The following is a 13,148-nucleotide window of genomic DNA, read 5'->3' as shown; positions in this document are numbered from 1 at the left end:
ATCAGCTTTTCTAATATGCTCTCTGATGTACTTTACTAGCATTTTACTAACCCTTTTTAGATCTCTCATAATATGAATTGTGATGACCTATTTTACTGTCTATTTTTCCAACTGTATGCTTGTTGCAAATAAATATATTTTCAAATTATTCTTTTATCTTCACTCCCTGACACTGTCTTCTTTGTTTATTGAGCTAATAAATAGATATACAAATATGGAGATTAGCGACGCACAGCTGTGGTTGCCTGAAAGGCTAAAAAATGATTCATGTAAGTATTTCAATATTGAGGCAAGGCAGAAGGCAGATGCTAAAGAGCTAGGTCAGACTGAGAAGCTTTGGAGAAGGCAGACAAGGTAGAGAAATGGGAGCATGTGGAAAATAACCAGGCACTAGGCTTTTGTCAAAAGACTTTGTATATAAGAACTTGAATAAGTTGTAAATAAATGATCCAGAAAATAGTAGTTGGAGTTATTTGGGGATGATGACATGCAAATTAGGTACAGCGTTTCAAGAGAGTGGGTAGGTATTTGACAGCTTTCAGCTCAAGGAAGGGGTGAAATGTTTGGAAGTAGCATTGGTGAGTGACTTTTGTTTTGTTTTGTTTGGGGGCCACATTCAGTGGCACTCAGGGTTTATTTTTGGCTCTGTGCTTAGGAATCACTCCCAGCATACTTGGAGGACCAAATGGGATGCTGGGGATAGAATCCAGATTGGCCACAGACAAAGCAAAGGCCTTCCCTGCTGTGCCTCGAGTGACTCTATTCTCTGTCATTTAGTGAGTGACTTTCTAAAGAAAAATAGATGAAAATAGGAATGGGATATTATATAATATTCAAAATATACATGGAGACAATGAAGGTATTTATTTTACTCCAATTAGAAAATATAGTACATCATTCTCTAAAGAATTCAGTAGGACATAAAACTTTTCTTTGCCAATTATAATTTCTTTTGTTTGTCTGTTTGTTTTTGGGCCACACCCAGCAACACTCAGGGGTTACTCCTTGCTCTGCACTCAGAAATCACTCCTGGCAGGCTAGGGAACGATATGGGATGCCAGGAATCAAACATGCATCTGTCCTAGGTCACCCACATGCAAGCCAGATGCCCGACCACTGTGCTATCTCTTGGACCCCCTATATGTTCTTATTTATCATTTTCTTGGTGATTGGGATGAAGTTTGGGACACTCCCTCATATTCAGAAGATACTACTGACTTTGTGCTGCTCAAGGATCACTTGCTTGCACAGTGTTGGGTGTTTGTAAATGGTACCAGAGATTGAACCAAGTTTGGCAGCATTTTTTACTTTTTAATTCATTTAAAAACCATTTTGTGGGTAAATAGAAAAAGACCATTTTTGGGTTATGGACATATATTAGAAAAAATATGAGGCCTATAATCCTCATCAAAACTATATTTAATTCTGTATAAATGTTGGTCAAGGGTACTCATGTGCAGTTATTTGTAATGAAAAAACCTAGAAATCTAAAATAAGGGCCTAAAGAAACCTAATACTGAAAATTTGCTAACAAAGCAGATTTCAGATACATTGAGTATACACACAAAATGGTATGTAATGAGAGTGCATGATAATTAGTTTCACTCTGGCAATCATTTTATTTTGTGTTTGTGTATCAGATTCAGTATTTTTTTTAATAACTTAAGGCATTTAAATGAGTAATATGTGTCTGGGACTATATCACTTATTTGGCCTTGAGTGATACCAAATTAAAAAGAAACCATTTTGAAAGTATAACAGCCAAGAGTTAGTTATATATAAAAATCTCAACGTGAAAACTTAATCATGTTTACTTTAGACATTTCTTTTATTTTCACTTCTTTTTTAAATTAATATCTATATTTATACACCTTGATTACAAACATGATTGGGTTTCAGTCATGTAAAGAACACTCCCCTTCACCAGTGCAACATTCTATTGCCAATGTCCCAAATCTCCCTCCTCCCCACCCCACCAATTTAGAATAAAATTGTTCTGTGAAAATTTTTTGAAAGACTAATGCTAAAAAGTTAGTTCTTCTGAAGTTTACAGTGCATACTACTAATGCTTATGAATATATCATGTTTGTCATCTGTGACAATGGATGGATCTTCCAAGTTCTGTGGCTGTAACTTTCCTTTAAGCTTTAGTCTCCAATATTATTTGAGATTCAGCCTAATATTTATATAGTGAAGGAGAATCCTATCTACAAGAAAAGACTAATGTACAATAATCTATTATGAACATTAATACAAAGATTTATCTTAAGACATGCAGTATATTCCTTACATCTATTAGGTTACATATAGTTGAGTTGCTTGTAACTATAGTAACTTCGATCCTTTTCAGTCCCTGGAATAAAACTAAGTACATCAAAGATTAGATATAGAGAATTTATCAGGCCCTGTTTTTTGGTTATGAGATTAAAAATGTAAACATAGGTTAGGTTAACTGGCCACTGAGAATATGAAGATTAGCAATGTAAGCACAATGATTTTAATGTGTGAGATAGTAAGATGATTTAGTTTCACATGAGAAGCATTCTAGATTTGAGGACAGCTTTGTAAAGGACTAGCAGAATCATTTTAGCAGATGGAGGTGAGAGAGAGACCATCAGGCAGAAAAGCTAAGATGAGGGAATATGGAAGGGTTCATTCATGGATGCTCTCAGGGCATTCAGGCAAGTTGGGATAGGTAAAAGTGAAATGTGAAAGGTATTATTAATTGGTTACAGAAGACCTCAAATTGGGGCTGGAGTGATAGCACTGCAGTAGGGCATTTGCCTCACACATTGCAGACACTGAATGGACTGGGCTCGATTACCAGTATCCCATATGGTCCCTGAGCCTGCAAGGAGCAAGTTCTGAGCACAAAGCCAGGAGTAACCCCTGAGTGGCACAAGATGTGTCCCCCAAACACTAATAAACAAACAAACAAATAAACTTGCCAGATTAAAACAAAATGTTTTTGGCTTTTGGGCTACACCCAGTGATGCTCAGGGGTTACTCCTGGGTAAACGCTCAGAAATTGCTCCTAGCTTGGGGGAGCATATGGAATGCTGGGGGATTGAACCACAGTCCATCCTAGGTAAGCCACGTGCAAGGCAAATGCCCTACCGCTGCACCACTGCTGGGACACCACTCCGGCCCCAAAGATATATATATATATATATTTTTTTTGAAAGAACCTCAAATGGCCACATTGTAAAATTAAGTGCTAGAGAAACTTGATCAGCTTTAACAGAGTTAATGAAATGTCCTTATCTGTTTATTTTTAAGCTTTCTCTTTTTTTTAATAAATCTTTATTTAAGAACCATGATTACAGGCATGTTTGTAGTTGAGTTTCAGTCATAAACAAAATACCTCTCTTCACCAGTGCAACATTCCCACCACCAGTGCCCCCCTCCTCTCCCACCCCTGCTTGTATTCATGACAGGTATTCTACTTCTCTCATTCTTTAACATTGTCATGCTAGTTGTTAATTCATATCTGTTTTACGAAGATCAGTTTGAAGGCTGACAAGACAGATAAGAATTAAAAAAGGACATAGTGAAAACTGTCCTGCCAACTTACTGACAATTGATAAATTAGAAGGCTGATGTGGTTTTAAATCTAAACATTAGCTTTAATTTTGAAGTGCCAAACTTTCTTCAAAGTAATTATTACCAAACTAAATAAAATTAGTATTTAAATATTACTTTAACATATTTTTAGGTGCAATGATATATTATCTACTTTAAACTTTATCCTTGGAAAGATGTTCTTATCTTATTATTTGAGGGGATTTGGGCCACATCCAGCAGTGGTCAGTACTTAGTCTTGGATATGTCAGAGTCACTTCTAGGAGTGTTCAGAGACCATCTGCTATGTTGGGGATCAAACTGAAATCACCTATTTGCAAGGAAACTAACTTAGTTTCCTATTCCTTACACTTATCTCTACAATCCTGATGGTTTTTTTTTATTGTTTTGTTTTTTAATTAATTTATTTGAAGAAAGTGCATCGCATGTTGACATAGTTGATCAAAATACATTTGTTTCCAGGTAAGTGAAAGCAAAGGTATTGAAAAATTATTTTAAAATAACAGAAGAGAAGAAATCAAGAAAGAAGAAAAAGTACAGTAGCAAGCACATTTGTGAAAATTGTTGGTATCTCCAATGAAATCATTAATATAATGCAGATGGTTTAGTAAGCCCTTATTAGGTGTTCATCTGTTAAATTTCCACTTTCCTTTAGTGATGACAGTATCAAACAAATAAAATTGTCCAGAAATTCAAAGCACTATTACTGATTCTATGACTTTTAGGATCATGTACACAGCTGCCAGGCTTCTGGAAGAAGAAAGATAGGGAAAGGGTGCCCCCACTCGCTCCAAAAAAAGCTTGGTGATACCAGCCCCAAACGTGGCATTGCTGAAGTATAGTCAGTTCAGTGTCTCTAAAAAGAACCACAGGGTCACAGATGAGGCAGAACATCAGAGAAACAGTGATTCAGAGTGTGGAAGGCAGCAAACCTGGCTTCAGTGAATGACTTGACTTGTACTCTCCTCTTGAGATGGCAAGCTTTCTGGTGCATGGGCTTGTGAAGTCAAAATCTTTCATGGTGGGCCCGGAGAGATAGCACAGCGGCGTTTGCCTTGCAAGCAGCCGATCCAGGACCAAAGGTGGTTGGTTCGAATCCTGGTGTCCCATATGGTCCCCCGTGCCTGCCAGGAGCTGTTTCTGAGCAGATAGCCAGGAGTGACCCCTGAGCACCGCCGGGTGTGGCCCAAAAACCAAAAAAAAAAAAAATCTTTCATGGCTCAGTTTATGATGGTTTTGAGTATTTTTTTTTTATTTTGTTCCTTTTCATACGTTACTTTTGAATGTTTGGGCATGTTATTATTAGAATTATGTAAATATGTATTATATTTACATTATATGGCACTTGTGCTATAATGTATACATTACCCTATTATGATAATGGAAAGAGGAGCAAAAATCAAAATATGGTAAAATAATACTTGAAAAAGCATAGGATTTTAATTCAGTGACATCACAGACTGAAGTTGTTCAGAAAGAAAATGAGTGAAATAAAGTTATGACAATAGAAAAGCAAATTGTGTGTTTCTACTACCATGACACTATAACTCTATATTCAGGGGTATGAGAAGTCTCAGACAAATCAATTTTTAAAATATGTATGTCTCACTCTGAGGTTATGTCTGCTGTCTTGTTAACCTTCAACATTTTCCCCAACACTAAATACAAATGAAGCAAGTTAAATTTATTTATTATTTAAGATTTTTCTTCCTGTTACTCTAAACAAATCTATACCCCAGAGAAATCAAGTCTAAGGAATGATTTTGCAGGTAAAATTTTGGAGGTACAAATTAACCTTCTCCCATCTACTTAGTCATTATGTACTTTTCATTTTTACATAGGCACAAGTTGAACTGGTCTGATAAATATAAGTAATCAATGCCTTTTAAAGACTTTTTTCTGTAGATAAATATTCTGTAATTTAACTGTAAGGGTAGTCAAATGTAGTTTAACTATCTTATTCAGGAGACATCCAGTGATGCATGCATTCAGCTTCCATCCATTACAATAATGATATATTTGATTGTGTCTGGGACTAAGATTTATAAATGACTTATGCACTTTTATAATTATTTTTGATTGTTTTGCTTTGGAACCACATCAGGCTGTGCTCCTGGTGAGATTGGGCAGCCATACCTATGTGGTAGTGAGGATCAAAGCTGAATTGGCCACATGTGTGACTAATACCTATCTGCTCTATAACTCTAACTTCATAATTGTTTACTGAAATGATGAAAAATAGTTTGAAGTCCAAAAGCTCTCTTATGAAATTTAGAATATTTGGGACTTGGACATTTAAAGGTATTAAGAGAACTACTTGTATATCTGACCAAGTGAGAAAAATTCATGAATTATTAAAAAATATAGAGCTTATCTTATACATTATTATCTAGAGAAGCAATACTATTGCAGAAATATGACCTAAATATTATAGTTTTCCTTTTTTATTTATTTATAAAATATTGGTGACTTTAAGCCTTAATAGTATTTTTAATGACCTAAAATCCATATACTTAGAAATGATGGGGAAAATACTCAGTGTAGAATTGTAACTTTTATTACTGCTTTGATTATTCTTTACTAGTATTTTGAGTCTCCAATGACAAAAATAATAGGTTTAAGTACTTTGCTGTAGGCTGTTGCAGTTTATGGAGAAGCTTGATGACCACTAAAGCATGAGTGTGATTCTTTAAAATCAGATTCTCATTCTTTGCCCACATGAGAAAGACATTTCCCTGTGGTTAATATATACTGATTTACATGACTATGGAAACTAATTTCAGTGTTCCCAAAACTTGTTTTCATTTTCTTATTTTTTGTTTTTGTTTTTGAGTCATACCCAGCAGCGCTCGGGGGTTACTCCTGGCTCTCTGCTCAGAAATCGCTCCTGGCAGGCTCAGGGGACCAAATGGGATGCCGGGATTCGAACCACTGTCCTTCTGCATGAAAGGCAAACACCTTACCTCCATGCTATCTCTCTGGCCCCATGTTTCCATTTTCTATTGGCAAACATCAAAATGTAAATGATCCTTTCTACTCCTGGGTCTGGTTCTTCTATAACACCAAATTCCTTGCATTTTCATATGCCATGTATTTGTTTCCATTTATTCTTACTTTGTTAATGATATCTAAGTGTCTAATGTGTAGTACTTCTCTGTTTATTAGAAAATTAATTATAATTCTTTTGTTTGATGTTTTATTTCCTTCACAATGTTGATACAACTTAATTTCCCAACATTCTCTCTTCCTAACGTACATGAACTTGCCTTTTCCACTAAAATGATAATGACCATTTCTTAAACCACTCTTTTGTTCATTTACCTTCCCTTTGAAATTTCTGTTTTTTTATATTAATATATTTATTTAAACACATTGATTACAAATATGATTGTAGTTGGGTTTCAGTGATGTTAAGAACACCCCCCCCCTTCACTGGTGCAACAATCCCAACACCAATGTCCCTTTGAAATTTCAGTTGTTCCAAAACCTCATTCACCATTCAACACTTAGGCCATATAATGACCTTATTTCCTTCTCTGAAGAATATATTCTAGTAACACTTTATTCTTTTGCGGTTGGGGTGAGGGCTGTGAGATCTAAACTTGGCACTGCTCACAGTTTTTACTCCTGGCTCTGTGCTCAGGGATTATTCCTAGCAGGCTCTGCTCTGAGAACCTTAACTCAGGTTAGCCATGTGCAAGGCTAACACCCACTCACTCACTATACGATTTCTCCAGCTCCACATTTTATACCTTTTAACTTACTCATCACTCTCTGTATTGCAATATAGATATTGTATATTTGTGTCAATATTAGATTGTAAAAGACAAATGCTAAATAAAGATTAGATTATTCGTAGCTATTTCATTGATTGTATTTATACCAGACACATGGGTATACAATATAGCACTGTTTTTTGTAACTGATGACCATATTGTGATGCCTCTTTTACTGGTATTTTATCCTATAAAGATTAAATGACAAATATTATAATAATATATTTATTTTTATGGAAGAATTAATGTATGAAATCGTGACAACAAAGTGTAATATATACCAGCATGAGAAAAACTTACTGCTCAGCCCATATAAATTAGCAGGAGAGTTTTCAAAATAGGCTTAATGAGATTTACTTTATTGAGCCAAAGGTCCATGACTTCATTCTTACTAACCTCAACAGTATAATAAACTATATTCAGTTTGGGCATTAATCCAATTTTACCATTAACTTTCTCATAAATTTTGATTAAAGGACATAGCAAGACTTTTTATAATTAAGAGAAGTACATTAGAAATTTATTTCCTGTCTATATTAATCATATTCTGAAAAATACCAAAATTCTTTGAATACCTGTAAACCAGAAGTGTGATAGATAAATATGACTATGTAATCTTTATTTTTTAAAAAAGAGAATACCTGTAATTATTTACTTGCCTCAAGTCCATATTCTCATTTGAACAAATGAATGGAATTAAAATACTTTGGGATATAATAGATTTTATAAAGTAACCTGGTATTTGTATTTTATAACTGTTTTCTCTAAACTTTATATTTTTTTATAAAAATTTTTTGCTTTCCATGTTCATAAATTAACTACTTTATATGTCTGGATCAGTAAGTAAATATATTTGATTTTTTCCCCTTTTTTGTTGTTTGTTTGTTTTAAGGGAAGCTTTATCCAGTAGTATTCAGAACTTAGTCCTATCTCCATGGACAGGGTTAATTCCTGCTACTGCTTGGCGAACCATATGGGGGTGTCATTGAACCTGGACCAACCATACACAAGGCTGGCACCTTATTACCTGTGCTATCTCTCTAGCCATTCATATATTTAATTTTTATATATTGTTTAACAATATTTTAAGGGCATAGATCTATCATGAGTTTTTGTTTTCTATTTTTCTTTTGCTATAGAGAAGCTTAGAGAAAATGTGGCTTTAGACACATGTGTGTTGCCAGCCTGTGCACATGTTACCCACCTCTCCAATCTGAGATGTGTACTTTTCCAGTTTTATCTGGTATCTGTAGCCTAGTTCTCTCTTTTTTTTTAAAGAATTCCATGCTCTCCTTTGAGCTTTATATAATCTTCTCCCTCCCCTTCCTCGGTAATTCCCAATAAAATCTGTTTTTACCTCAAAAGGAAAAAGAAAAGAAAAGAAAGTGTAGTTGCTCTTAAACAAGATTGCATCTCTGTGGGCATTTCTTCATTTTAAACCTTTTTTTCTCTCCTACACAGTTATGGGCCTGTGGTAGACAATTCTTCTGAGCTTGGGACCATTCCCTGCAATCTTGGGAATGATGGTGCTAAAAATCTACTCCACAGCCACATTTCTAGGTCCACATTTTAAATTTTATATAGATTTATATATTTTTCTTAAAGTTTCTTTCTACTAGTTCCTTTTATTTTCCATGGATAGGTTTAGAACATTTTTTTTAAAAAAGGCTTTGTCTCATTGATAACTGAAAGATTTCTGCTCATGCAATTTAAATATCAGCAACAGATAATGCATTTCTGCTCAAGATAAGCCTAAGCCAGTGATGCTTTATTATTTTTTAAGGTATCTCTGAAAACAGGAAGAGAGCTAAGTGCAGGCAACTTTCACAGCATTTCTCCTGGGACACTTTCCTTAGGAGACAGTGATGAGCTCTGGAGTGCTTTTACAAAAGTTTTCTTCTAAGACAACTCTAGATATAGAAAAGCTGGATCTCTATGGCCAATGTGTCTGATTTGGCCGTCTAAATATCACATTTTTATTACATTAATCTAAAACCTTTTCCTTGTATACCTAATCCTCTATCCACTGATTGGAGTTTATTTATAATAATCTATAATCACTGTAATATAATAATATTTCAGATACTCTTAGGAGAAAGAACGTTTTCACTAAGTTTATGTTGCTATGGCTACAATTACTCTAAGGTGCACTGTGGATAAAAGTTACTGTTGCCTTCTGAATTATACCTATTCTCTTACCACTGAACTGAGCAATTTATTTGCATTAATCTTCAATTGTATGCTGTAAATACAGTAAACAATTCTAATATCAATTTTAGAAATGAAGAAGATGCAAGTCGCAGAGGCTAAGTAATTTGTTCTTGAGTTCTCCTACTTTATTTTTGTAACTCCTTTACATTTTCTGGCAGTTACCTTTAAGGAATAGCATGAAGATATCTTACAAAAGCATTACTCTAGCTTCACCTTTGCAGCCCCTCCTTGCTCCAAGCATAGAGTATAAATACACAGCAAAAAAAAAAAAAAAGCCACAACTGAGTTCATAATGTGATAGTCAATGGCCACAAACCAAATAGAAATGCAAGGGAAGAATCCTGGTCTGTGCTGAGGCTTGTGGAAAAGTGTGCTGCAGAGATGTACAGTATAATTTATGGAGGGAAATGAGAAATTAAAACCATTGTACAGTAGATGGAGAACCAGAGCCAAACCCACTGCTTGAAACAAAGTTGTTAGAGGAAGGCTTCTTTTGAGGAAAGGAAAACAATTTATTGCCCATTACTGCTTGAAACTGGCACTTTCGTGCACTTAAGATGTCAAGAGGAAGCCTGTATGGCCATTGAATGAGGAACTGAACCAAATCACTGACTGGTTTAGTGAGATGGTTGATAATAATCCAGATGTCAGCACAATGTAAAATTCAAAGAATCTATATAAAACTTAAGACAGATGATGGTTTGGGGTCAAACAGAGCTCAACAGCATTCATAAGAAAAGAAGAACAATGAGAGAGGGGATGAAGCTACATTCCAAAAAGTAGAACAATGAAAACTTAATAGAAAGTTCTCACAGTTTCTGATGAATTTGCAAAAAAAATTACAGAAACAGGAGGGAGTCTAATACTATGGAAGAATCAATGAAAATGACACATAAAAATAAATTTTATTCTAAAGAAATTTAGATATATATGCTTACAAGTATATTTTGAGATTTTATGTTTTACAGTGCTATTAATGATGGTTTCTTCTGCACATTATTCCAAGCACCACACTCACTCTCATTGTATCCAAAAGTAGTCCTGGGATTTAGGCTGAGAGAATTTCAGTGATACACTGAAATGTCATAGGAATTCAAAATCTGGGTTCAAAATGTTCTTGGGGCTCAGTAATGACCATTTTTTGTGTTGAACTGTATATTTAATTATGTGACTATTTTGAAAATAATTTTACCTCATCAAAAATACTCCATTAACTCTAAATTAACCATAACCTGTCTTTGTGGATTATGCAATTTCTTGTTTAGTCTTTTTGTTTGTTTGTTTGTTTTTTTGGGCCACACCCATTTGATGCTCAGGGGTTACTCCTGGCTAAGTGCTCAAAAATTGCCCCTGGCTTGGGGGAACCATATGGGACACCGGGGAGGATGGAACCGTGGTCCTTCCTTGGCTAGCGCTTGCAAGGCAGACACCTTACCTCTAGCGCCACCTCGCTGGTCCCTCTTGTTTAGTCTTGAGCTAGTAACTAACCATGGCTGACATTTCTTTGGAAACTATTAAAGAAATTATTTTGGAGCATTATGTGTCATCTACTGTTTTAATATAGTCATTATACCAAATATTGGTCTGGTATACTTAGTATATTAATACTATAAATGTTAACACCACTGCAACTATGATACTTAAATTATAATAAAATAAAAAATTAAAAGTGATAAGGAAATTAAACAGTTTCTCTTATTGTAATCTGATTTCAACAGACAGTAATATTCTTAAATAGGATTTGGCTTGTAATCAGAGCATAAATAGAGGCTGAAAAGGTTAACCTAGTATTCTGTTTAGTTTTTTTAATACTATTTACTAAATCACTCTGTACAAGACTTTAAACTATATTTAAACTCAGTACACACAATATATAATTTTCAACTTTCATAACATTGTTACAAATATTAATGAGTATGTGTCCTGTAATATATGATGTTCTAAATTTTTATTCAATTTGTTCAATTCATTTAATCTTTGTGACAATATTATGAAATAAATACTAATATGACCTCTTACTACAAAAGAAGAAATTGAAGCATAAACAAGATACATAATATCTTTAAGGCCACCGAATATATAATGCAGCTGATGGTATCATTCATAACACTTTCCATATAAGCAACTATTAACTTATTTTTGTCCATACATTCATCCAGTGTTCAACATTTTTTGTCTATTTGTCTTTATAAAAAGAACTTAGTAAAAAATTTTCATGGTTTTGAATTTTCCAATTAATGATCATTTCTTTTTTTAATTTGTTTATATTGAGATATAATAGACATGTAATAAATTGGTCAGCTTATTTAATGATTTAAATTTGTGTATTTTGGCAAATTTATCTTCAAAATATCTCCTTAACTTTCATCACTAACTATAGTTACACTATGTTTCTGTGTGTGAGAGAGATAAGAATTTTTAAGATCTATAATCTTAGTAGTATACAATATAGTGTAATATCTAATACTTTATTGTTACTGTAGCCATAATTATTCTGTGAATTCTTCCAGAGCATTCTACTTGGACAAGTCAAATTCACCACCAAACTCTACATCCAAAGCTGCATATGTAGATAAGGTAAGATTGAGTGCTTAGATATATGAGTGGATTTGCCATTTATATGCAACTCTTAACTTTTCTACACTTTTACTTTGAGTAATGGATAATTTTAATTATATATATGTTTTAATTTTTTAAAAATTTGTAACCTCCATACTAAAACATTTTAGACATACCAAAACAACTCAACAGAGGTTCTGGGGTGTGGCTTAAGACTCTGCATGCTGCCCCTCTCCCTTCTTCTAGTCCCTTAACAGCACTGGAGTAACCTAAGTCCCAACCTTCCCTGTCCCAAATCAACTAAAAAGACTGATGTCTACCCCCATCTAAAAGGATTTCTTTGTATTAAACACGTTAAACTTCCTGTTCTTTACTGTTTTTATCTGCAGCTAATGAGGCCACTCAATGCTTTGGATGAACTGTACCGACTAGTAGCCTCCTTTATCAGATCCAAGCGCACAGCTGCCTGTGCAAACACAGCTTGCAGTGCCTCTGGAGTTGGACTGCTCTCAGTTTCCTCGGAGTTGTGCAACAGACTCGGAGCCTGTCATATCATCATGTGCAACAGTGGTGTGCATCGGTATGTGAACTTAGAGTTGGAGGTGACAGTTTACACTCTGGCTACAGGAATCAATGTATAACTGGAAGCATTCAAAGTATCTGGATATATGAGGTTTGAAAATTAGAAAATGTTTACACAGTATTTTCTTATTTCAAATTTTTAATTGCCAGTGATTACTCACACAAATAAATGCAATCTTAGGTTTATGTCATTGTAGTCTACAACCTTATCACTCTTGTGTTTCTATAAAAGATTTAATAATTTAAGAATAAAATGCTACATATGTTTTGGTCACCATAGAATTTGATTTCTAAGAACTGAGGTAGCCAGTTAAATAGACTTTTTTAATAGACTTTTAATAGACTTTGATAACAGACATTTTGCTTTTTTAGTAGTCTAGAAACTTAAATGCCTACTTGTTGTTAACAAGTTGCTATTTTGAGATTACTGTATCTTTG

At 34.3% G+C, this 13,148-nt stretch overlaps 1 protein-coding gene across 1 annotated transcript in view; it reads left to right on the top strand.

Annotated features, from left to right (window-relative positions):
* Positions 1–13,148, top strand: part of PREX2 (phosphatidylinositol-3,4,5-trisphosphate dependent Rac exchange factor 2) — a 304,551-nt gene that overhangs the window by 260,275 nt on the left and 31,128 nt on the right. Inside the window, exons 36-37 of the mRNA XM_049781797.1 lie at positions 12,080–12,146; positions 12,518–12,708. Coding sequence (XP_049637754.1) covers positions 12,080–12,146; positions 12,518–12,708 — 258 coding nt within the window. The remainder of the gene's footprint in view (positions 1–12,079; positions 12,147–12,517; positions 12,709–13,148) is intronic.

Source organism: Suncus etruscus, chromosome 10 (assembly GCF_024139225.1).
Source record: "Suncus etruscus isolate mSunEtr1 chromosome 10, mSunEtr1.pri.cur, whole genome shotgun sequence".
Classification (NCBI taxonomy): Eukaryota; Metazoa; Chordata; class Mammalia; order Eulipotyphla; family Soricidae; genus Suncus; species Suncus etruscus.
Note: the sequence above shows the minus strand (reverse complement) of the source record. Positions and strands in the feature narration are given on the sequence as shown.